The 25,476-nt window shown below is 39.4% G+C and overlaps 1 protein-coding gene across 21 annotated transcripts in view; it reads right to left on the minus strand.

The window, feature by feature from the left end:
* Window positions 1-25,476, minus strand: part of EPB41L2 (erythrocyte membrane protein band 4.1 like 2) — a 215,324-nt gene that overhangs the window by 43,681 nt on the left and 146,167 nt on the right. For all 21 annotated transcript variants that reach the window (XM_079938894.1, XM_079938884.1, XM_079938888.1 and 18 more), the window contains 7 exons: window positions 23,838-23,880; window positions 19,809-19,884; window positions 15,922-16,140; window positions 14,274-14,361; window positions 9,361-9,513; window positions 8,771-8,868; window positions 4,257-4,429 (listed from right to left, as the gene is read on the minus strand). In XM_079938894.1, coding sequence (XP_079795020.1) covers window positions 4,257-4,429; window positions 8,771-8,868; window positions 9,361-9,513; window positions 14,274-14,361; window positions 15,922-16,140; window positions 19,809-19,884; window positions 23,838-23,880 — 850 coding nt within the window. The remainder of the gene's footprint in view (window positions 1-4,256; window positions 4,430-8,770; window positions 8,869-9,360; window positions 9,514-14,273; window positions 14,362-15,921; window positions 16,141-19,808; window positions 19,885-23,837; window positions 23,881-25,476) is intronic.

The raw sequence follows: 25,476 nt of genomic DNA on the forward strand, positions 1-25,476 counted from the left end.
TCTGTAGTTTCTTCCCCAAAGAAGAAACCATTGAGGTCATTTCACCAGCATAAAACGCGCTTTCCTGACACAGTGTGGCTTGCTCTGGCCCCATGCCCCTAGGGAAGCCCACTGTTTAACTTTAGGTTGCAAGCTCTTGGAGGGCAGAGACTGTGTGTGACCCACCATACTGAACTTGGGCAACACCTAGACCTCTAATCCATGTGTTACTAGAAGCCTCTTAATCCACACCCCTCACCTGCCCTGTCCAAAACTTCCTTCTTCTCAGTCTTGACTTTTTGCCAAATACACTCTCATGCTTGCACCCAGTTACTCAAGTCAGATACCCTGAAGTCTCTTCCTTTACCCCTCAACAACCAGCAAGTCCAATAGAGCCCTTGGATGTATTTCTAAATGTGGCCGCTTGCTTCCATCTCTATTTTACCACCCGGGTCCCTTTCAAGGCTTTCACGGCTCTTAACACTCATATTTTGGAAAGCCCACAACAAATCATATCAAACATTAAAATGAAGTCACATCATACATTAAATATAATTATTTTCTAGATTATTTATTATTATATTTTATATTATATTATATAATTATATTATATATTTATATATTATATATTATATTATACATCATACATTATATTATATATTATATTACATATAATTATACATACATATATTATACATATATTATAATTACATATATTATAATAACATACATGTTATAATTATATTATATATTTATATATTATATATAAATATATTTATATATTAATATAAATATATTTATTTATTTAAATAAAATTTATTTATATTATATTTATAAATATATATAAATATATTTATATATTTATTATATATTGTATATATAATATATTTTTATATTTATAAATATATTATATATATTATATAATTATACATCATACATTAAATATAATTATTTTCTAGATTATTTTATATTATATAATTATATATATAACAAATATAATTATATTATATTATAAATATATTTTATATTTATATTATTATATATTATTATTATAATTATTTCATACATTAAATATATTTTATTTTCTAAATATAATTATTTTTCTAAAAAAAATCTTTTTAACTTTTAAAAAGATTTTAACAATTTTTCCTTGGAAAGTATATGAGTAACTCTTTAACCTATGATTATGGTTTCTAAGCGCCCATCAATGCATACTCAGAGATTTACTGCAAAATGAGAAACTCTGACCTAGAAATGGCTTCAAATGTAATGATATCAAAATTTTAATGAATATCCAATTTAAAGTTGCCTAATGAAGTTGGCAAAATATTGACCAATATTTTTATTTTTAACAATAATACTTTTGTTAAACACTTAATGATTTCAGTTTGCAGCTAATAATTTTTGTCAGGTCTTAAACCGTGTAGAACCCTGAGAAGTTTATAAGCCCAAGGCACAGAACCTATGGTGCCAATGACTAATTGGTCTACTACCATTTGAGACAAAACCACCAGGACTCTCACACCAGGAGTATTGCTGACAAGTCGGCCTGAGCTTCCTCTCTCATCCTCTCTAATTGTTCTGGACATGGCATCAAGTGATTTTTGTTTTTTTTAAAGATAGATAGCACTGTACACATATGTGCCTCTATAAGTGTGTACACATGTGTATGTATGTACAACACACACCCTTCAATGGTTTCCTAGAATAAAAACCACGTTCGGCACCAAGAGAATGTGACCTGCAAGGCCCTGTGTGACCTGCTCCCAGCCTACCTCTCCCTATCACTAGTCAGTTCTGACTGCACTTGCCTTCTTTCTGCTCCTAGAATGTATCAAGCTGTCCCTAAACTTTTGATCTTCAGACCTGCTACTCCTGCCACGGAATGCTTTATCTCCTGTTCTACTCACGGCTGCTTCCTTCTCATCCTTCAAGTCTCAACTGAAATGGTTCTTCCTCAGATATGCCTTCCTTCCCTGATGACCCAATCTGTAATGCCCGATTATACTTTCCACTTCCAGGAAATCATCAGTTCCCCTGCTCTCACATGCATCTGGGGTGTTAATGCTCTCAATGACTGATTTGCCTCCTTTCTGGCTTGAATAGCAATCTTGGAATCTCACTGTTCTAAAATAGCTATCCTAGATTAATTTTTATTTTGACATTTGATCTTTAGATATCACATTGATTTTTACTTTCTACATAATCACTAAAAGACTTAACTTGTCAAATCTTAAAGTGAAGAATATTTATGTATTTAAATAGCCTGTTTAAAAACAGGAGAAAGAAAACATAACACATATCAACAACAACAACAAAAGGTATATGGATGGTGTGGTGGGGAAAATAGAGCTCAGTACCAGGTTACAGCCTAGCTTTGCTCTGGGGGAATAAAAGAACATAAGCCCTATCCAAATAGTTCCCTGTCTGGTCATGTATTGGCATGAAAAGCCTCCTATTTCTCACAACAACACAATAATCCTTTTGAATGGCTGGCCCATCTGATGAATTACAGTGTCCAAAACACAAAAGGAAAAATAATGGATTACTGTGCCATGTTTGTTGCTTTTACTTGTGAAAATCATTGTTTTCAGATACGGACCCACTATAACCCTCTGCGCTAACTGTGCATACAAGATGGTGGGCTTCCTTGAGCACAGTTTATATACCTCAAAGAAAAAGCAGTAGTTTACTGCTCTTTTTAAGCCCTAAAATTCGCAACATGAGAGTTATAAAAACCTCATAGTTTAAAACAAAGGCTAAAAAGGACAGTGTTCCAGAAAGAGGAATGATTTCTCTCAGGCATTAAATGACACTGATCACATTTATTCAGCACTTGTATAAATTCTCTGTGACAAGGGGCAAGACTTGTGAAATATTTACATAACCGGGGACATTTTTTGGATTTACTTGGAAAAAGTACTCAGTTGTTGATGAGCTAAAAGATACTCTGACAACTATCATGCAGTACTAATTCACTAAATTTAAATCACTGCATTTGGGAACGTGGACATTTATTTGAACCACAATTTATGATTCTGTTGCATATTTTTTTCTGTGGTCTCATAAAACTATATGAAAGATTCTCCAGAAGCAAGATTCAATAACTATATGTACCAAAATGCCCACCAACAAAACTTGGGAAGTATCTGTGTGTCTGGCTGGATCTGTTTTCTAAGTTGATTCCAGGAAAAATAGATCAAGGCCAAGGAGTGTCAATCCTTCACTACTGAGAGAAGATTTTTATCTATTAGCATATCCAATCTGTTCAGTTCAGCTGATTATTTGAAACAGAAGTTGTTCAAGTTCGTATTTCAGAAAGATATCAGTAATAACAATCAAAACCAGGTTTTTGCTGATAAACAGTAGTAAAATAGAAAATTTCCAATTTAGCATTACTATTTTTGTGTATATGTTTTGAGATTCATCAGCTAAAAAATGTTGGAGAACTACTTCTGGTAGAAATCCATACCAATTACTTGCTATTAGGTAGAAAGAAAAAAAAATTTTTTAAGCATTCTAATATAAAATTAACCTCAGCTCTTTTATAGGAAATCTGCTATTAACCCAAAATTAGACAGGTAATAAGATATATATATAAAATGAAGGGAAGCAACATCAATTTATTTCCATGTGTAATTTATTTAAAAACTACATATATGTAGCTAAATGAGAATTCTAATAGAAAAAAGTTATACACGTCTCCCCTTGGATGTAAGAACAGATGAACACACTATATTTCCTTTTTGTTAAGCACTGTATTTAAACTAATCCTTGGAAGCTGTGAATGGTTTCCGGTATGCTAGAATGTCTGTTAAGCTTTAGTAAGGGTTTTTAAATTCAAAAATGTGATGATGCAATGGATGTTTTACGTTCCTTTGAATAAAAGTTCTATATATGCTATCACACCAAAACCCCTTGGAATTACATGTTTGCCATTACTTAACAAGTTCAAGAAATTAAGTCACATAACATATATCACGATTAAGTCAGACCAGTAAAAACATCTGTCCAACATCTCATCGACAAGAACTCAACTGATATTTGTGTGTATTTACAGTGCCAAGAAAATTTACGTTCAGAATGACAACTTCAAAACACTATAAAATTATTTTCTTATGAGTGTAAGTAATAGTATTTTATTTACTCAGGAAAAAAGAATGGTTCTCCCTCTAGGGTATTTCTGGGGATCTTATTAATAAGTAGATCAACATTTTCTGATCCCACTGGATTAGAGAAAGATTAATGGAATCCAGAATCCTAATAAGTGTGTTTACCTCCATCTAGGCTCCTGGAGACCCGCTTACTAGAAGTGCGTTCAAAGTGCGGTGCCGGCCTATCAATGAGGGTGCTGGCCTGGCGGGTCTGCGCTTGGGTACGGCCGCTGTAGCGGAACTTGGACCCCAAGGTCAGGAACTTGGCCTTTGGTGGCTGCTCTGGAGACACAAGCCTGTGGTGGGAAAAGGGAACAAAATCAGACTTTATGGATTTTTTTTAACTTTGAAACTATATATTTTAATATCTCATTTCATTAAGTATGATTATTTGGTCCAAAAAATGCTGCCTAAACTTCCTAATAAAAATCAACATTATTTATAAACCCTCCTATATACAGAGCTTTATGATAATGATAAGATGAATAAATCCTCATTCACATATTCATGAATAATGTTTTCCTCAACCAGAGCAAAAACGCAGCTGTTTTCAGTGTATATCAAAGGTTATTTATTTGTATTAACTTAAATCATTTATATAAACACATGTGTCTGAATTCTTGCTCCAAGCCAGAAGTGCCAAGCAGCAATCCATTGCCGTTAGTAATTCTTAATATTTATGTCCATTTCTCTGGGAAAGAACGTCTAACTCAGGAATCTGTCCCATCAAGTGACGCTGTCCCATGAAGAACACCGCACAGTGGATCTGTAGGGACGACGAACACCCTTTCTTGCCAGCACAATTCTCCTGCTTAAACCCCAGGTCCGTAATGAATGAAGTACAACTCCTGATGGCAAGTACTTCCAGACTTATGTGAAAGCACGGTTTCAGTAAGTGAGCCAATCTTGTCTGGTATACAACTGAACCTATCTTGCCTTCACAGCCTGATGAAGAGCTGGCAAAACATCTTAACAAAAAAGATAATCCCAGAGCTCTTAGAGAATGTATTAAATAAGAAGACTGCAGTTGACAATTCCAGAATATGGAGAACTCCACCAAAATTTTTCCTATCATTATCCAAAGAGTGGTTTCTTAAAGAGTTCTTTACCGTTCCGAGTATTACTAGCATTTCTGCTCAACTTTTAGAAACCTTCTGCTTAACGAGCAATGAAAAGAGATTCAAGTCAAGGTAAAGCTACATGGTAATACAAGAGGTGCTCCCCCATCAGTTCAGGATTCTCCATCGTATCAACCCAGGAAAACAACGTGTTAGAATGAGACTGATGTAAAAAGAACTAATACGCTCTTGGCTTTAGTCTTGTCATAGAGGCTAGCAGAAGTGTTCCTTGAAAACTTCCATTTTCTGCCAATAGATTTTCAAAGGAGACAGAGATGATGTTGCTGAGAAAGCATAATCTGAAGACGTCAGTGCCTCAAACTGTACTTTGGAAAAAGCTCTATATTCTTAAATTAGAAAGCCGGAATACTAGACATTTAGACCAGAAATTAACTCTCGTCTGTGCTCTGTAATCTCTTTCTCTAACAGTGAATGAACCTGGGACGCTGAAAGATTAAATGTCTCGGCACACTCATAACGAGCACCAGGGGCAGGGTGAGAAATGTGGTCATTTACCATGCACTGTCTCCTGATGGACTGAATATGGTGGGTTTCCCTACCTTGCAATCCAGCTAGCTATGGTCTAAGAATGCCGTGTAAGAAAGCAATGATGTATAGAAAAAAGGGTCATTGGCAAGCTTATCAGTGCAGTAATTAAGAAATGCTCATTCTCCTTGAAAAACAAGTTGGCTAAATCACATTTATTTTATCATGCATTCATGAAGCATGCCCTGTAGGTACTGGGAGATCAACAAGTGGACAAAAAGAGACATTTCTAAAAAATATCTCACAGGAGAAACATGCATCATGACCCAAAAGGAAATACCCCCTCCTCCACAAAATTTTAAAAACTAAACAAAAGACAACAAGTGCTGGCGAGAATGTGGAGAAACTGAGACCCCTGCATACTATTGGTGGGAATACAAAATGGTACAGAAGCTATGTGAGACAGTAAGGAGGCTCCTCAAAAAATTCAAAATAGAACCACCACATGAGCCATCAGTCCCACATCTGGGTTTTTTTCCAAAAGATCTGAAATCAGGATCTCAAAGAGATATTAGCATTCCCATGTTCATTATACCACGAGTCACAATAACTAAGATATGGAAACAACCTCACCATCCATCTACAAATGAATGGATAAAGGAAATACAGGATATACATACAATGGAATACTATTCAGCCTTTAAAAAAGAAGGATATTCTGCAGTATGTAACAGAATGGACCTGTTACATTCTGGAATGTAACATCCTTGAGATGGAATGGCCCATCTCAAGGAGAGACCTTGAGAACATTACGCTAAGTGAAACAAGCCAGACACAGAAAGCCAAGTACTACATAATTCTACCTATATGATGTATCCAAAAGAGTCAAAATTCACAGAATCAAAGACTGGAATGGTGGTTACCAGGGGCTGGAGGGAGGGTACGACGGGGAGTTGTTAATCACCAGGCAAAAAATTTCAATTAAATAAGATAAATAAGCTCTAGAAAGCTGCTATACAACACTGTACCTACAGTCAATAATAATATATTATACATTTAAAATTTGTTAAGTGATCTTGCCACAATAAAATAAAATTATTTAAAAAAAAAAAAAAGACTAGAGGCAAACAGGAGAGTGAGACTGGGTTATCTGCTACCCTTCTGCAGGTACACTTCAGTTGACTATATCTCAACCAAAGGCCACATCTTCCCAGAATGAGCAGCTCCATATGAGGATTTTCTCTTACTTCCAGTTTAAAAAAAATATAAATCCAAGAAGTGCAAGGAAAATATTTTAAAGGCAGATTTAAGTCATAATGCAAAAGAGGGAAAATCATTAACTAGAGGATTTTTATTCTGTTTATGTCAAACTGAGATAAAGTGCTTTCTTGCCCAGCTGGCACTGGTGACCACATATACAAAGTATTAGATTACAGATTAATTTTCTGATCACAAAGAAATCCTTAAGCAATTAAGCTACAATTAAACAGAAACTAGTACCAAAACAAAAAAGTGTTGACCACAAACATTTATGAGTTCTCTCTAAAAGAATCTTTTTGGTGATTTAAGTCAATAGTAATATGACTCCTCTGAAATGAGTATATTAGAGCAGTTTTGAAAATAAATAGCACACTATGCTACAAAACTAAGAATAATGATGATAATGATAAACATTATTTCATACCAGAAATGGTTCTAAGTTTGTTTCACGTGAGCTGTATCATTTAGTTTTCAAAACAACCCTGTAATATAGGCACTATTATCATTACCACCATCACACAAATGATGAAAGGGAGAGACTCACAAAGGTTGAGTAACTTACCTACAATCACACATCTAGTATGTGGAGGGGCAGCATTAGACCTTAAGAGTGCAAAGCAAAAACTTTAAAGATGAAGGGTCTAGATATCACAGCTATCTAGACTGCAGTAATAGGAAACTGAGGAAACAGAGAAAAGGAAGATCAGCAAACCACACTTTGCTAAGAAAAGCAATGTTAGTAAGTATGCCCCTGAATAAAAGTATGAAAGGAGACAGGACAAAAGCTATAGGAGGCTAAAAGGTCTAAGGAGATCTTCTGGGTTTTTTTGGTTTTTCAGGGAGCAGGACATGGACATGTTTATTGGCCAAAGAACTCATCGAAGCCACCCACTGGGGGCACATGATTTACAAAGCACAGTCCTACGTGAGGCATGAAACAAGGGATCAAGGTAGAGGAATAAAAGTTCTATATATGCTCTTTCTTGAAACAGGAGAGGAAGAAAAGAATGAATGAAGGGAGAGGGAAACGATGCTAAATTATAGACAAAAAGAGAAAAGGAGAAGATGCATGAAACCAAGAATGCTCACGACCCACAGCATCTACTATCACCTTCCAATGAAGGGCATCTGAGCAGAGGGGCCAGGGTGCCCTGGGGCTCAAGAAGACCAGGAATATTTGTGATGGTGGCACTAGGATCCAGCTGACGTGGGAAATGATCTCTCTGTAACTGCACCAACCCAAAGCGCTGTGTGAGTGTGTCTGTCTGGATAGTTATGCTATTGAAAGCAACACGTGGTAGCACAGGTATAGAAATGGTGAGGTCGGGACACAGGACTCATCCAGGACCAGAAGAGTGGAGGCTGATGTGCAAAAAGGGACAGGGACTTAGCAGGGAGAACACTCCTAACACAGTAGCAAAGGGACAGAGCACAGGGCTCAGGGTTGGTCTGGCTGGGAAAGAAGTAAGACAGGAGGGAGCTGATAAGAGCAACTAAGTGAAGCTTAAGGTGAGTGACAGTGAAAGAGCGGCAGCCGGGGTGGGAGGGTATGCTGGTGAAGGGCAACTAGAGTGAGGGACCACTGCAGAGGCAGAGCAGTTCTGAGCCAGGACTAGCACGGCATGGTGACAGAAACAGATACACGAAGAGGGAGAGCAAAGAACCATAAAGCAGTTGTAGCTGCGTCTGCCACGCTATCCACTGCCCCCTCCTAGGATCTAGAGGGTACCAAGATCTGTTTTCATGAATCCCAAGCTGTTTTCTCAAAATTACCTGTAGAAAGTATGATGTTCCACGCACACTTTCCATAACCTTTTCGCTGCCCGATGGTTTGGCAGTTTAAAGCCAATGGTGCTCTCAAACTGTTCCAGCTAGAATAAATCCATAAAACAAATCAGCATATCTCCTAAGAGCTGATTAGAAGCTACTGAAAAACATGGATTATTCAGATATTTCACTAAGAAGTAATTGTTCTTCTTGAAAAAGGGCAAATATCAACTACTGACATAAATCAGCTATCCCTCAATGTCCACTAATTCATTTTACCACCTTCCTATCGATCTTGACCACTTAGCTGATGCAAAGATAAAAGAAAAATGAGCCCCCCCCCCAGATGTGGCAGGCACTGACTACTTTTCCTTTTCTGTGAAATTGTGGCTGTTGCTTGTTTTGTTTTATCAACAGGAATACATATATGCACGTTTATCATCAAAAACCCTTTTTTTTTTTTTTACCATGGAGGAATAAATAATAGTTCATTTTCTTAACATTCAATGGAAAAGAATTCTGGTAGTTCGTGGCCATAAAGGAGAACACTGACAAAGCCCGATTAGATATGCCAAGGGCTAGATGACTCTGCTTACCTCTGCTGGCCTAACTTTTATGTAGAAGTTACTGCGCTTATAGGAGATTTTCAGGATTTTCGGCCAAGCAAAACGATTGATTCTCAGTCTGTCTTTGTAGATGAGAAGCCCATTAGCACACACGCCCAGCTTGATGTCCACGCCTTCTGAGTCCTGCCAACCATAAGCCATTTGACCATGGTTAGAGCTGTGAAAGTTATATAGGTAGGGAAGTCAATGATGCCCCTCAAACCATGATCAGGAACGCCAATTTAACGGGTCTGTATTTCAACTGCAGTGATCGTACACAAGTTAATAGAAACAGTAGGACATACAACACATCTTAAACCTAGATATTCCTCTTGAGGGGTCAGATTTGAGATATGGCAACATGACTACAGGACACAACATTCTTCAAAAGGCCTAACTAATATGTCCTCAAGCTCGGCTGTAAGAGCTAAAAGGGAGGAAAGGAAATAGACCTCAATTTAGACATCCTGAAGATACAGGAGATAAAACATGTTTCCTAGAGGCTATTCCAGCCCCTGGGGACAGTCTGTCGGCTTACCCTAAGGTGCAGTCAGCCATTTTACTGTAGGCAAATTTATCTCAGAGGATTATGCTAGCTAACAGCTGTTAAGTAACATCTATATGCTGGAGAACACCAACTCCTCATAGAAAATTTCTCTTCTAGGCTGACGGTGTTGAAATCTTTGAATTCTTCCAAGCAGTTTTTCAATAACACTAACTGCTGACATCCCGTTCTCATTGCAACATTCCTTTGGCTGGCATATTTCAAATAGACTACAGACTATTCTTGAACTTATTGTTTTCTTTCCTCGGCGTTTTAATTTGGAAAAGATGACAATCTAGAATAATCGCCAGCCTGAAAGATTTTTTTTTTAAATCAAATACATTTACAGACAAAAGTAAAAATCTGCCTCCTCACATTTCAAGTAGTGGTTGAAGATCTAATATGTACAATACTCAAATATCTTTAAGAGAAGAACTAGATCTCATTCAAGATATGGAAAATTGAAGATTATTATTCAGGGATATTCACATTTTTAGAAATCATTAACAACATGGAACAAATTCTCACAAAATATGCTGAAACAAACCCCACATAGTCTAGGTTCGAGTCAATAAAACTAAAACATTTCAACTGCCTTGTTACTGAGAACCATTTAACGCAATTTATTTCAGTTTTTTAAAAATAGAAATACAGTACTAGGTAACTGATGCCAATGGCATTCACTGCTGTGATATGTGAACAACTCATATACAAATAAAATTACATTAGACCGGGGCTTCCCTGGTGGCGCAGTGGTTGAGAGTCCGCCTGCCGATGCAGGGGACACGGGTTCGTGCCCCGGTCCGGGAGGATCCCACATGCTGCGGAGCAGCTGGGCCCGTGAGCCATGGCCGCTGGGCCTGCGCGTCCGGAGCCTGTGCTCCGCAACGGGAGAGGCTACAGCAGTGAGAGGCCCGCGTACCGCAAAAAAAACAAAAAATTACATTAGACCATCTGAGCAGGTTTAAAAATCTCATCTACAAAGGTGCTTTATTCACCCATATCCTGACAGCCACAGTTCTCTCTAGGAACAGAGTAAAAAGCCAGAGTGAACCAGGCACAGGTGCCTAAGCAATTTGGCACCAGACACAAATGACGTGTTTGCCCAAAATATCACTGGCCAGGGACACAGGGAGCAGGCTGGAAGATTATCCAAGACAGCATGTTCTCAGCACAAATAAGGAGGCAACCCTCGTTCGAAACATTAAACAAAGCTATCTCTAGTGTGAGGCAATCTTTCAACAGGACATTGAACCTATTTTATCTGACTGAAAAATAAACACAATCTGGATCCAAGTAAATCAGCTGAGGTTCGATTGTTCCACATATTGTTTTACAATTATCAGTATTTGTGTGAATAGAAATTACAGATTAAGGGAAAGAAGTTAAAGGGAAAAAAAGCATGCCTTAGTTCTCCATATTTGACTTCTGCCATTCAGCAACAAAGTCAGAAAAATAAACTAATAAAAAAGGAGCATCTTGGGCTTCCCTGGTGGCGCAGTGGTTGAGAGTCCGTCTGCTGATGCAGGGGACACAGGTTTGTGCCCCGGTCCGGGAGGATCCCACATGCCGCGGAGCGGCTGGGCCCGTGAGCCATGGCCGCTGAGCCTGTGCGTCCGGAGCCTGTGCTCCGCAACAGGAGAGGCCACAGCAGTGAGAGGCCCGCGTACCGCAAAAAAAAAAAAGGGGGGGGGCATCTTCTCCACCTTGCTCACTGCCTTAGGAAGCTACCCCATATGGACATCAACAGGATCCCGCTCCCACTGACTTCAGCCAATGGAAAGTTCTTGAAGAAGATCAGAGACAGGGAGGAGCGCAAGGAGGTCAGGGTTTTTAATACCCAGACTCCTTCCTTGTGTGGTCACATCACGGTGGCCATCTCCTGGACCATCGCAGCTCCTCTCAAGACAGCCCTCTCCACACAGATCCCTCCCCTGGGTTCTGGCAACTACTCTTTGCCTCACCCCCCGCCCCCCCACCCAGAGGGGTTAGGAGAGCTGCTGTTACCAGCTCATGGGCACCATTCTACTCTTGTGGTTTCCTTCTATCTTTGTCAAGAGCCCTTTTAGTCAACACCCTCACCTTGTCCTAACATAAGTGTGCCATTAAGGACTCTTCTGACGATAAAATATTAATTAAAAAATAATTTTGAAATATGATCTCAAGGTAATGAAAAACGTATACAGGCACAAAACTTTTAAATACATGAAAAGTTCTCTTACATTGCTACAGATTTTTTTCCCATGAGCTGCAAATATCTTGTGCATCAGATATTATCTAAGTCCACCAGATGATAAGTTGAATGAATGCGCGTTATTCTGATTTTTTCTAAGTGATCTACTCCTAACCACACAGCAAGAACTGAAATTACACTTATAACAAACCCAGCAACTTTTTTACTTTTCTAATATACAACTTCAAAAACAAGAATCCCGAAACCTTCCAGGACTGTCATCTAAGGACTGCTTTCTCACTAATGATCAACAAAAGCAGCAGATGTAAGATTCACGTGTGGGGCTTCCCTGGTGGTGCAGTGGTTGGGAGTCCGCCTGCCGATGCGGGGGGCGTGGGTTCGTGCCCCGGTCCGGGAGGATCCCACATGCCGTGGAGCGGCTGGGCCTGTGGGCCGTGGCCGCTGGGCCTGCGCGTCCGGAGCCTGTGCTCCGCGGCGGGAGAGGCCACAGCAGTGAGAGGCCCGCGTACCGCAAAAAAAAAAAAAAAAAAAAAAAAAAAAAGAGTACAAAAAAAAAAAAAAAAAAAGATTCACGTGTGGCAAGAATAACAGGGTTTAGAGGAGAGGTGGGCTCTGGGCGTCTTTCTGATACCAAATCTGCTCTGTCCTTCCTCCCTTATTTCTGTTTGCCTGCTGACCCAGCCTGTCCCCATCATACAGAGAAATGAGCTACAAGACACTCAAGTGTGCAAAAGATCTGTTTTACCTCCTAGTAGGATTTATCAGCAGACATCACACAGATGGGACTACTTTACACTGTGTGGCTTGAGGCAACAAGCCAGATAGTGTAACAAGCCATATGCATTCTGTTTTATGTAGTTTTTGTAAAAACAAAAACATCCGACCCTTAAATGAGATAGTGTAAGTGAAAGTACTTTTAAAAATTAAGTGTATACAGCACGTAGCAGTTAAAAAATGTTGCTGCCAAAGACTATTTACTAACATGGAGAAGTGTTTATAAGAGCAAGTTTAAAACAAAATTTATGAAATAATACTCATGGTATAATCTCATTTTTAAAATGTGAGTTCAACTGCTCAGAGATTTTTTTTTTAAATAAAACAAGAAAATACTAACAGTGCTTGTTTCTGCATAAAGACATTTCAGTCTTTATATTTTTCTGTTCACCTCTATTTTCTAGGATGAAGATGTATTACTTTTGTAATAAGGAAAAATATTTAAAGAATAAAGGAAGGCACAGAGGCAAAAGGGGTGCTTTGCAAATATGAAGTACTATTAACACAAAAGCAAGAATTAGTAATCTGAGGCCAAGGGAAGGAAGATACCTTTGGGTGATAGGCCTTCCTAGGGATTTCTCACCAAGGGACTGACGGGTCCTTTAAACGCAGGCAACAATAGGTTCCCTCTGCATGTTGAGCCGACTCTGGACATATTTTTCAAAACCAAGTGCATCTTTCATCTTGTCTCTTGTACTCCCCACCTACTGCTCCCGCCCCGACTCTCCCTACTACCTGATCATCCAAACTAGGATCATGAAGTAGGTGATGTGTGTTACTGGCATCTTCCTCACCAAACCCTGCCTCTCCTATCAGCTACCTCCATGATTCCATTCTTTTCCCACTGCTCACATGGGACAGAAGGTCTAATTGCCTGGAGCCTGGGCCAGCACAGTGTATCTTACAAGAAGTACAACAGACCACTAGGGAAAAGCCCAGCTCTAGGGCTCCTTCACCGGCAGTTTTTCGGAAAGTGGTCATATCCATGCTGCCTTGCCCTTTCATGGTGGCTAAGAGCTGCTCTCCTCTCCCAGGACACAGGTGGGAGACGAGGCTGGAACAGAGGCAGCACTTGCAAGAGCAAAAGCTGGGACAGAATAAAGGTAGGACGAGGGGTAAAGAAGGCTGATAAGGTAGGTCTTACCGTAAGTATATGTGAAAGGGTATCAACTTAAAAGACCAGGAAAAGAAGAAAGAATGAGAGGGAGAATCAATGATCCCTCCCCACAACCATAAACCCCCCCAATTAGAAACCCCAAAGAAATACAGTCCCTTGGGTGAGGGTGAGGATCCTTTTCTGAAAATGAACTAGGCTAGTCTACAACTGGAGTCCTCTCAGAACTTCAGCCAACAGAACGGAAAGAGGCCCCCTTTCCATTCCACGCACAGTACCTTGGCATGATGCAGGTCGACTCCATACATGGAAAGCCTCTTGGCATTTTCTAAGAACTGAGAATCAGCTTGTGCTGGAGATAAACCCCTAAGAATCAAAAGAAACAATATTATCTTACTGGTGGATGCAAAGCAAATGTAACCAAACTAGAGAAAGGGGTGCATGAGCTTGAAGAGTTTGGGGTGGAGGGAGTAGCCCAGCTAAATGTGCAGACAAGGAGGAATCAGGGAAGAAGGCTCAACTCTCAACCTCCAGCATTTTTCTCTTAAGATCCTCCGATATGAACCTACTCACTGCAAGGATGTGTCCCTCCACACTTACCCTTTTTATCTTAGAAAGTTGCTTTCACTTTTTTCCACTACGGAAAAAGCCCCAGCAATAGTGGGTACAACATAAATTCATTTTAAAAATAAAAGAATAAAAAAATAGAAAGTCATTTCATCTTTCTGAAATAGACGAATTCTCTCCTTAACCTTATTTCATTACTACTGACGACACTAAAGATGAGAAGTACTTGTGCTTGATGTTACACCTGACATGTCCCAACTAAACAAATTTTAAGCTCCTAGGAAGCAGGGCCCCGTTAATTTTCATATTCCCCACGGCATCTACTGAACAGACCTGGAATGAAGTTAATAAGAAAATATTTAAAGTCAAATACTGCATTTTTTTTTTTTAAAGAAAAGTCAGTGAAGGCAGTCTGTTTAAAAACATCTAATCTCTGAAAGTTCCTTTCAAATCATTTCAGTCAAAATTTTTGAAAACTTCAATTCTGCCATATGGGACAAGTTAGAATTTCGTAGCTGGGAGTTTTAAAAACTCATGCTTAAGAGAACCATTTGTTTTCACAGATATAAAGGTTCTCAAAGTGTAACATGGTATTTAAGTAATTAATAACCCTCAGTTAAACCAAAAGTCATCTTCTGAGGATAGAGAAACCACCTGTAGATTTACTACCCTTAATGCCCATTACCACTCACATTTCTGACTCAAATCCTGATGCCTCATTATCTCCCTGGCTTTCTTATCAAATATGGTAATAAAAATAATTAAAAGGCAGAAGAAATGTATAATCAATGCCAAACAAGTACGTGGGTATGTTTGTTTCGGATGTGTGTATGTGTATGTGTGTGCACGTGTGGTATGAAGGGAGAGGACTGGAAGTAGGGCACAGGAGATATCATAGGGAAAAGTAAATTTTTTTATTTTTTTTATTTTATTACTCGGGCCTCTCACTGTTGTGGCCTCTCCCGTTGCGGAGCACAGGCTCCAGACACGCAGGCTCAGCAGCTATGACTCACGGGCCCAGCCGCTCCGCGGCATGTGGGATCCTCCCGGACCGGGGCACGAACCCATGTCCCCTGCATCGGCAGGCCGACTCTCAACCACTGCGCCACCAGGGAAGCCCAGTAAATTTTTTTAATAAATGAAAACATTTAGTCTCATGAGCACAGTTCCTCATATTACAGTCATAAAGGCAATGGAAGGCTGTCTCATGACTCCAAGTTATCTTGACTAGCACTAGGTGAAGCTCCACAGGGCAAACTGAATAATCCCATCAACTATGCTCAAATGTCCAGCAAATGCTATAAGGGAAGCCATTTAAACCCACCACGGTCACTCTCTCCAGTAAGCAAGTCTACGGACCTGTGGGTCTTATGCAGCTCTGCCACTTTCTCTTCCAGTTCCTTCGTCTGTGTAGGGGCAAACTGGAAGTCACTGAGGTCATGACTGCCATGCTCTTCTGGGTCATAGTCCCCAAGTTCAGCCTGCAGTGTGTATGATCCCAGGAGGGCATGTGTCACAAAAGAGCAGGGCAGGCGGCCTGAGGCAATGTCCTCCCGGAGCTGAAGGCACAAGAAGTATCTGTGAGGAACAGGGGACAAAAGGGTGGGAGAACAGTTAGTTAAGATTTTAGCGCTCATAAATATGATTCTGATGTTTCTCTGAAACAAATATATAATATAGGCACTCTTCAAATGCAGAACAAAAGAAGTGTTTTGTAATAAGAAGCCCACCTTCCTCCATGGACTCCTAAACTTGTGACTTATTTATAAAAAATGCATCTAGAGGGCAAAGTAATAGAGTGGAAATTCTGAATTGCTATTCAGGCAACAGTGTATTTTTACTATTACAAAAAAAGAGTTTTGTGACTGCAGGTGAAATTCTCATCACTTAGTCTCCTTGGCTTTAAAACTGTAATCAAGATTAGCATGCTCTTCAAAAGTTATAAAGACTAATAAAATTTAAGAAATAGCTACAGTTCTTCATTCAGGATTTACATGAAAAGCTAAGGTCACCCACCCTTCATCCTCTCTATGCTTTTCATACTAATTTCTTTTCCTGAGACCCTTTAACAACAATGTTAAGTCAGTCTCTACTTGGAAGCCCTTACTTGCCCATTTACCCCATCTATAGAGGCAGCTAATTCAGTTTACAGTAGAAAAATCATGGGCTTCAGAGCCTGGCAGAGCTGACCATGTGACCTTGAGTAAGCTAATTTACTTGCCTAAGTCTAACTTCCCACCTGTAAAATGGGAACAACTCTATTTCCCTTTAAAGATGAGGATAAAAAATTAGATAACATAAATAAAAGACATTGCATGGTACCTGGCAATCGATAACTAGTAGCCATAATCATAATAATGTTATTATTAGTTATAATAACAATCATTCAGTGTTCCAAGTGGATTATTACACAGTTATAAAAGATTCTGGCTTTTATTAAATAACGTGCAAAAACACGTTACTTATATTTTATGAGGGTTGGGGGGGGTCCCCCATCAACTCCTTTTGTTAACATTTGAAAACCTAATTTCTAGTCGTGAATTGAACCACTTGCTAAGGTTACCACTGACTCCTCCCAAGAGAATGGCAGCACCCTCCCCCGTTCTTGAAGAGACTGCCATTCCTGTTAGCTGGTGGCTTCTTCCTGTGGATGCTTTTGCCTGGCGGGGTTGTCATGGCTCTGCCCTCCTTTTGCCTCCACCTCCACCATGTTCAAAGGGGCACGCTGCCTGTGGTCCAGGGCTCTTGCTGTTGCATCAGAGAGCGTGTCCCAGAACATGGCATCAGCCATCCCCCAGTTACACCTGTATTACCACCCAAATCTCCTGTCAGGCAGGGCAGGGATTCTGTTTATCATCATCATAAGCCCACAGTTATTAGCAAAGTACTTGCCACATGACGAGCGCTCCATAATTTTCTAAGAATGAAACTCATCTCACTACCACTACAGTCTGAGTATTTTTAAGCACTGCAGTAGCTCTCTTTCCAAGGAGAATTATGTGTTTCCTTGACCCCTAGAACAACATGAGCATCACTGCTTTATTTTAGCAAACTAAATTTTAAACTACGATTCCACGTTATCCTCAAATTCTCTAGGTCTAATCAAGAATATCACTAGTTCTCCACATTTTACAGCACTGTTAAGACCTAAACACAAAGATTCCATCTATTACTAAAATCTTCTTGCTCCTCCTCATATTAGTATATCTACTTTTCACATTGATCCTTTCTTCTGTTTTAAAGCCTATGGCTACGGCCCGAAAACTTCAAAAAGCCGCAACAGCCTCCTGAGTTTCCCAAGTCCATCTCCTTCATACGGCAGGACAGATGATTCTTCAGACATAATTCTGAACTGTGTTCTTGCCCTCCTCCACCTTCTAGATGTTCACTCAAGTCATAGTGAAGATTTCAATCGTAATGTAATGTTTAGGCTGCAAAGCTACAGGCTGGTCTCAAGCTTTTAGTTAGCTCACCAGACGACTATTTCATTCTTCCCCAAACGCGCAGGGAGACTGTTCAAGGTCCCTCTAAAAAGAAAACCAAAGCACTTTACCGATGCTATAAAGTTGCAATCACCAAAGGATTATCATCCCCAAACGAATCACTGCAAGGAGGAATGTATGTACAAAGAGGGCGCTGGGTCACAAAGCCCCAGTTATGTGCACTGTTCAAAGGCCCTCCCGCAGTGAGGCCTACGTGCGTATCCTACGCACGGCAACCTGTCAAGTTTCATGCTCTAAGCAGCTCACTGCGTAGTTACAAAAGCTGCTATTTATTATTTACTAGCTGAAGCTAATTCAATCAAAACTTAATTAGTATCAGTAAATCCTTATTCAGCAACAACCAGTAAAGGGCGGGCGGGCGGGGGGGGGGCCTGTCATTTATCCAATCTTGGAAAAAAATCTCCATTATTCCTAGTTCACATGGATATCACGCACTTGCTTAAATATCTACCCAACTTCACATCTGATGACAAAACTGGCCTAGCAGAAAACGTCAAGGACACAGGAACCACCGGAATCAAAAACAGAGTCTTTAGCTAACACCCTGTTAATTTTCCAAAAGTATATATACAGAATGCAGTTTTCCTTGGCCAGGTAAATAATCTTTTAAAAATATATACAAATCACTCTATAGACCTACTCTTACCAGAGCTAAGAATTCCAATCGCTGATACCCAGTTTAAATAGGGCTAAGATATCAAGGTACTCGTGGACTCTAAATGTTCCTTGTTCCCATTCAAACAGTTAGTCACTCTCAAAATCAGTAAATGCTCTCCTGCTCCTAAACTGAAATTTTTATTTGCAATTTAAGCATGTGTCTGTATTGTCCAGATAATCTCAGAGGAGATGGAAATGAAACAGCTACTGACTCTTACATAAGAAAGCCTACCTTATTAGTTTTTTATCCTGGGGAGCAGGTGTGTGTGTGTAAAAATTACAGTTCAAGAGACTTCCAAAAATTAACTTTTAAAAAGTTTTTCATTTTTCTACCTTTATATAACATTTGTAAGCTGAGATTAGTACACAGGCACATATGGGTTACACAATAAAAACTATCTTAGTATGAAAATCTGAAATATTAAATACCAGTGATTTTTGAAAGTATAACATAGGAAACAAAGTTGCTGCATTTTTTTTTAATATTTATTTATTTATTTGGCTGCGCCAGGTCTTAGTTGCGGCATGCGGGATCTAGTTCCCTGACCAGGGACAGAACCCGGGCCCCCTGCATTGGGAGCACGGAGTCTTCACCACTGGACCACCAGGGAAGTCCCTGCCGCAATTTTTAAAAAATATTCCATTACTTCAATATAAATGGGAAGTTAAAGAAAAGTGAATAAAATTTCTGAAACCAGAAACATTTCAAACTATTTTGGAATATCCACTTCCAAGGAAACGTCTAAAACTCAGCTTAAGAAAAAATGTTTTGGTTTTAATCCTAAAATTACCATCATTCCCCCCCAGGGCACTGAAATAAATGAGAGCTGTAAGTAAAGAATCATTTTTAGGGGCTTCCCTGGTGGCACAGTGGTTGGGAGTCCGCCTGCCGATGCAGGGGACACGCGTTCGTGCCCCGGTCCGGGAAGATCCCACATGCTGCGGAGCGGCTGGGCCCGTGAGCCATGGCCACTGAGCCTGTGCGTCTGGAGCCTGTGCTCCGCAACGGGAGAGGCCGTGTATCGCAAAAAAAAAAAAAAAAAAAAAAAAAAAAAAAGAATCATTTTTAGTATAAATGTAAAGTACCTGGTGATATCTTCAGTCAACTGAGAAGGATCAGGAGGATAAAACTTCACATTAAAGCTGAAGAGCCAAGGAAGATCTGTAATTATTAAAGATCATGATTATTTATGCAACCAACAGAATCACCATTTATACTGATAAAACTTAAAAGTCAATGTTCAAATAGTATAGATCAGTCCTGCTATAAATCAGTTTAGAGAATTTTTTTAATTTAAAGAAAATATCATTTACAAAACAAAAATGAAGTGAAAAATAAAGTAAAAATCAATTCCATAAATAACCCATCATCAAAGAATAATAGGTTCACTTTTTTATAAACATTTACTGGTATGTCAACAAATGTTTTATATGGTGATCTAGTATGCAAACATTTTAATATAAACTTCATGTAATAGTTCTGAGATAAGATTTTTTAACCATAGGATCTCTAGATGCCAAATATTCTCCACAATTTAAAAACAACAAAAAAAGAGGGCTTCCCTCGTGGTGCAGTGATTAAGAGTCTGCCTGCCAATGCAGGGGACATGGGCTTGAGCCCTGGTCCAGGAAGATCCCACAAGCCGCAGAGCAACTAAGCCCGTGTGCCACAACTACTGAGCCTGCGCTCTAGAGCCCATGAGCCACAACTACTGAGCCCATGCGCCACAACTACTGAAGCCCGCATGCTTAGAACCCATGCTCCGCAACAAGAGAAGCCACTACAATGAGAAGCCCGTGCACCGCAATGAAGAGTAGCCCCTGCCCGCCGCAACTAGAGAAAAGCCCGCACTCAGCAACAAAGACCCAACACAGCCAAAAATAAAATAAATAAATAAAATATATATTTTTTTAAAAAAGCAATTTAGGATTTCTATATTGTTGGGGGAAGAGGAGTAATGATCAAATGATCACTATAACTATTCAAGAAATAATGGGCTTCCCTGGTGGCACAGTGATTGAAAGTCCGCCTGCTGATGCAGGGGACACTGGTTCGTGCCCCGGTCCGGGAAGATCCCACAGGGCAGGTATTATTTTCGTAAAGGGATCAAAATAATTCCAATAGTCTGAATTCAGAGTTATACTCAAAGTTCATGGTATTTCCAAATAAAAACATAAAAACTGTGTGTGTGTGTTATTTCATTTCACACATATTTGAAGGCCTCACAGTTGCTTTCATTTAGGGAGTTTAAGAAAAATTTCTTGAATCCCATTCTCTTGCTCAATGGATCATTTTGTTCTTTTCTCACCGTAGACACGCTAACTTTTCTCCTACTCAGAAGTCAATGAAGAGTTATTGAATAGCTACTGTGAATACACAGAACTCTTGCTGGATTTGGGCTCAATACATCATTATTCTACTAATAACACAAACCTATCAAATTTAATAAACAGATTTAAGTTCCCGCTATACATTTAAAACACCATAAAAAAGATAGAGAACTTTCCCGAGTATTAAGAGACATGCCATTTCTTGGCCAGTAGCACCAGGGTGGCTGTGATGCGTATGTACTTCTTCAAGGTAATTATTAACCCATAATTAAGCAAAGTCATCACAGGATTATCATATCACTTCTTAATGGATCTTTATTTATTTGTTTCCTAGGTATTAACACCAGCACATGCTTACCTGGATACGACAACAGGGATAAGTTTCTGATAGAACACATATTTCAGGTTCTATTTCCAATTCTAAAGTTGATAAAGTTGTACTGATAATGCTAAACTTTTTATTTAGTTATGTAGTATCATTTTTACCTAGCTATATAAACAGTCTATCTAGCTATGGATTGTTTATATATTAATACAGGCAAGCCTAAGATATATAGCCTTATATATCTATATAGTCTTATTTGTGTACATTTGAGAAAATAAAGATTTTTAGGCAACTTTTACACAGAAACTGATAGGCTGTCAGTTGTCAAACGTAACTCAAAAAAGATTAATGTTTACCTCTGTTAACTGAATGACAATAAATCACTGCAGAGGTTGGGGCTAAGACAGAACAAACAGTTCTTTCATCCATTGTAACACAAGCAGAAAGGAAGAGGTAAAATGCAACAGCTAAAACTTCGTTTCCTCAGACTACTTTCATGATCAGGACGGTACAGGATTCCATTTAGGGAACTAGTTCCAATAGTTTGAAAATGCCAAATCCTGTGTTACTGTTATTCCTCTTGCCAAACCACAAGGGCAAAAGTCCTGAAATAACTCTAAAAAAAAAACTTCACAAATAATCAAAACGTAAGACCGTGATTCATAATCAGCAAGAAAGAGTCTTGCCTTCCAAAAGTTAGGATAGCTCCATGACTCTGAAGTGAGAAGCACACAAACATAATGCAACAAAAGCCAAAGCAAAACTATAGGAAACAAATTCGATGGAACATCAATCATGCTTCACAGGTTATCCTGTTCCATCCATGGTTTGGGTCACTTGGCAAGTAGGGTTTCAGAGAAAGTGAAAGAACCAAGCATCCATACCTTTTTGAATTCATGCACTTTGCAGAGTTTTAACAACCGCAGAAGGGACTAGAAAAAGTTCCGAAGCTTTCTGGTACAGTTTCTTCCATAATATAAGCATAATGTATCTCTGTCTAATTACTCCTTTTCACTACTTTCCCCCTTTTCTATTATGAAGCAAACATGAATGGATGAAACACCAAGATAATAAATGCAGGGCAGAGGGGTGAGGGAGGGAGGGAAGGATGGAAAGCCAGGGATAACAGTTAAAAGATAGGGTGACCAACCACCCCAGTTAGCACTAAAAGTCCCACATCCTCACAGTCCTGGGCAAATCAGGAAGGTCACTCTAATCAAAGATATTTTAAAAATGAAAAGAAAGATGAGTCTACAAGGAGAGGAAATAGGAAAAATAAGGTATACACTCAGTAAAAAAGAAAAAAAAAAAAGGAGAGTAGAGAAGGAAAGAAATGATAGGAAAACTCCCAAAATTATTAATAATCTGAGAGAGAAAGAAAGAGAAATAAAGAAAATGTGGAGAATTAAAAATGAGATGGAAGGTAGACAGAAAGGAACCGAAGGGAAAAGCATAGATGTGTTCCAGTGTTTTAACGTTGGGAATAAATAAGCTGGGAATAATAAATAAGTAGGGAAATGAAACCAACAGCGCAGAGAGCATCCTGCTCCCTGGACAGCTTCTCCCTGGCCAGCTCTGGGGCCCACCGTCCAAAGGGCTGGTGAGAATTTTGTTCTCTTGTCTGAACAGTCCAGCTGTTTGTGGCTCCCTCCCTTTTCTGCTTAAGTCATTCACAGACCCTGCAGTAATTTAAGTAGCCAGATCCCCTATCAGAGGTTGTTCTGAGGTGATAATGATTCGTGATGCAGATATCACAAAACCAGCCACAGGAGGGAACTGAAGCTGGTTAGATAGAGTGGGACACATAAGTCACTTAGGGAGACAACAGTAAGAACAAATGCGGAAATGGAAGAAAGGGACAAACAGAACTAAGAACAAACCCAGACTCAGAGCACAAAAAGTGGCCAAAGGAGGAGAGAAGGCAAACACCTCAGAGGACTCCGAGGATCATTTTGCAATCCCTTCACTCCTCAAACCCTCACTCCAGGACATCCAGCAGCAGTGCGTCCATATGCCTCTGGAGCCAGAGGCATGCTTACTAATTAAACTAACTGGACACACAGCCAAAATCAAGTAGACAAAGCAAGAGTAATAGGGCTCTCTTGGGTACATTTCATATAAAAAGGGAAAGTTACAGAAAAGCAGCTTCTCATACTTTCCCCCAGAGACAAAGATCAGGTGTTGCTTCACAGTGGTAGACACTGTGAGGGACTATTTAAGAAGAGTCGTCTACAACCTCTTGACCAGGAGTCCCTAAGCTATGACCAAAATAAACAGTCATGATTCTACAGAAATATTGTTGAGTCTCAACTTCCTATATGATATGAATGCAAAACAGAGCTGATGATTCTATCACTATCTTATTCTAGTTTACATTCCGGTGAATTTTAGTAAAGATAGAAAAACACAGATGTAAAGATTAACTTGATAACTTCAAAGTATGAGGATTTAATACTCACTCCGCAGCTGTCTCTTCATTTCTTTTGCGGGATCTAGCCAGTTCTGCAGGGGGTGAAAAAAAAGGTTAATTAACCCATAAGAAGTAGTCCAGAGTCCAAAATGGAACAGTTTACAGTTCACATACTTATTTAAGTGTAAACATTTTAACAAAGTCCTACGCAAAGAGCTACTAGCATTCCACTGGGCTCAGTACTGATTTGTTTTTGAATGCGTGTTTGTGTGTGTTATAAATAAAATATTAAAACACTTTAAGGTGGGTCTCTTGGGCCTCATTTTCCTGGATGTGAAATCAAACATCTACCCAAATGACGAGACGTAATACATCTACGTCTAGTCTTTATTCTATAGTAGTACTGCCAGCAAAGAGCCCCTGTGGACACTGAAATGAGAGCTCAGTCAAGGACAATCATTGGCTCTTATTCATGGATAAAATGTGAATTGGAAACTATTGCTTAAAAGTACACATACCCCAATCAAACACAATTATCTCAACTCCTAAAGCCAATTCCTCCTTAAACTCTGTTTCTGCCTGCAACTGTGCAACGCCATGGAGAAGTACTGTCAGATTGCAGCCAGTATTTTCCTTCCTGGAAGATCTAAACATCCTTTTAAAACTTCATTCCAAGTTGAAAGTCAATCATAAGGAACTCCCTTTCACTTTTCCTTTATTTCCACCCTTTGAGAAAGTTAAAAAAGATTCTAGGAAACCACTACAATATCTTAAAGCAAAAAAGATCAAATTTGAACTACTAGGGCTTCCCCTGGTGGCGCAGTGGTTGAGAGTCTGCCTGCTGATGCAGGGGACACGGGTTCGTGCCCCGGTCCGGGAAGATCCCACATGTCGCGGAGCGGCTGGGCCCGTGAGCCATGGCTGCTGAGCCTGCGCGTCCGGAGCCTGTGCTCCACAATGGGAGAGGCCACAACAGTGAGAGGCCCGCGTACCACCAAAAAAAAAAAAAAAAAAAAATTTGAACTACTAGGTTCAAACCCTCTAAGGACATTAAATATTTGTTTTTTAAAGCTACAGGCAAAAGATGTATCCAATAAAAAAAATTTGCATATGTGTGTGTGTTTTATGTATATGCTATATATATGTTTTTTGTTATACTTCTACCTTATCCTCAAGTCATTATTAAAGTTCACTTTATCTTCACCAATAGAACAATTACATTTTTGAGATATATTAAACTGACTCAAACAACTGGCTTCAGAATAAGTTTCACTCATTCTAAAAGCATCCCAAATCATGTATTATAACATCTGTGTTTAAACAGAACTTTATTCAGATACATAAAGCAAACAATTAAAATGTTTACTGCTACATAGAAAATTATAACCTACTATCTTAACAATATGTTGAATGGGTACAACAGAACATTAACTTACACACTATTAAGAAACAGTAACAACAGGATGCTTTGAAAGCAAAGCTGCACAGACCCCCACGGGTCTTACTATACCATTCAGGGCTTATACTGAGGGCAGCAAGGATCCAAGGTGTGCATGGCTCTGTTCTAACACTGGTTATATTCAACCCTCTCAACAAAGAGTTACCAGAGCTTGGTCTAAGTTTCATAGCACTGGTGGCCCAGCTGCATGGCCCACTGATGCGAAGGGCCAATGGGACCCTCTCACGGT

This window comes from Stenella coeruleoalba, assembly GCF_951394435.1.
Source record: "Stenella coeruleoalba genome assembly, chromosome: 12".
Lineage (NCBI taxonomy): Eukaryota > Metazoa > Chordata > Mammalia > Artiodactyla > Delphinidae > Stenella > Stenella coeruleoalba.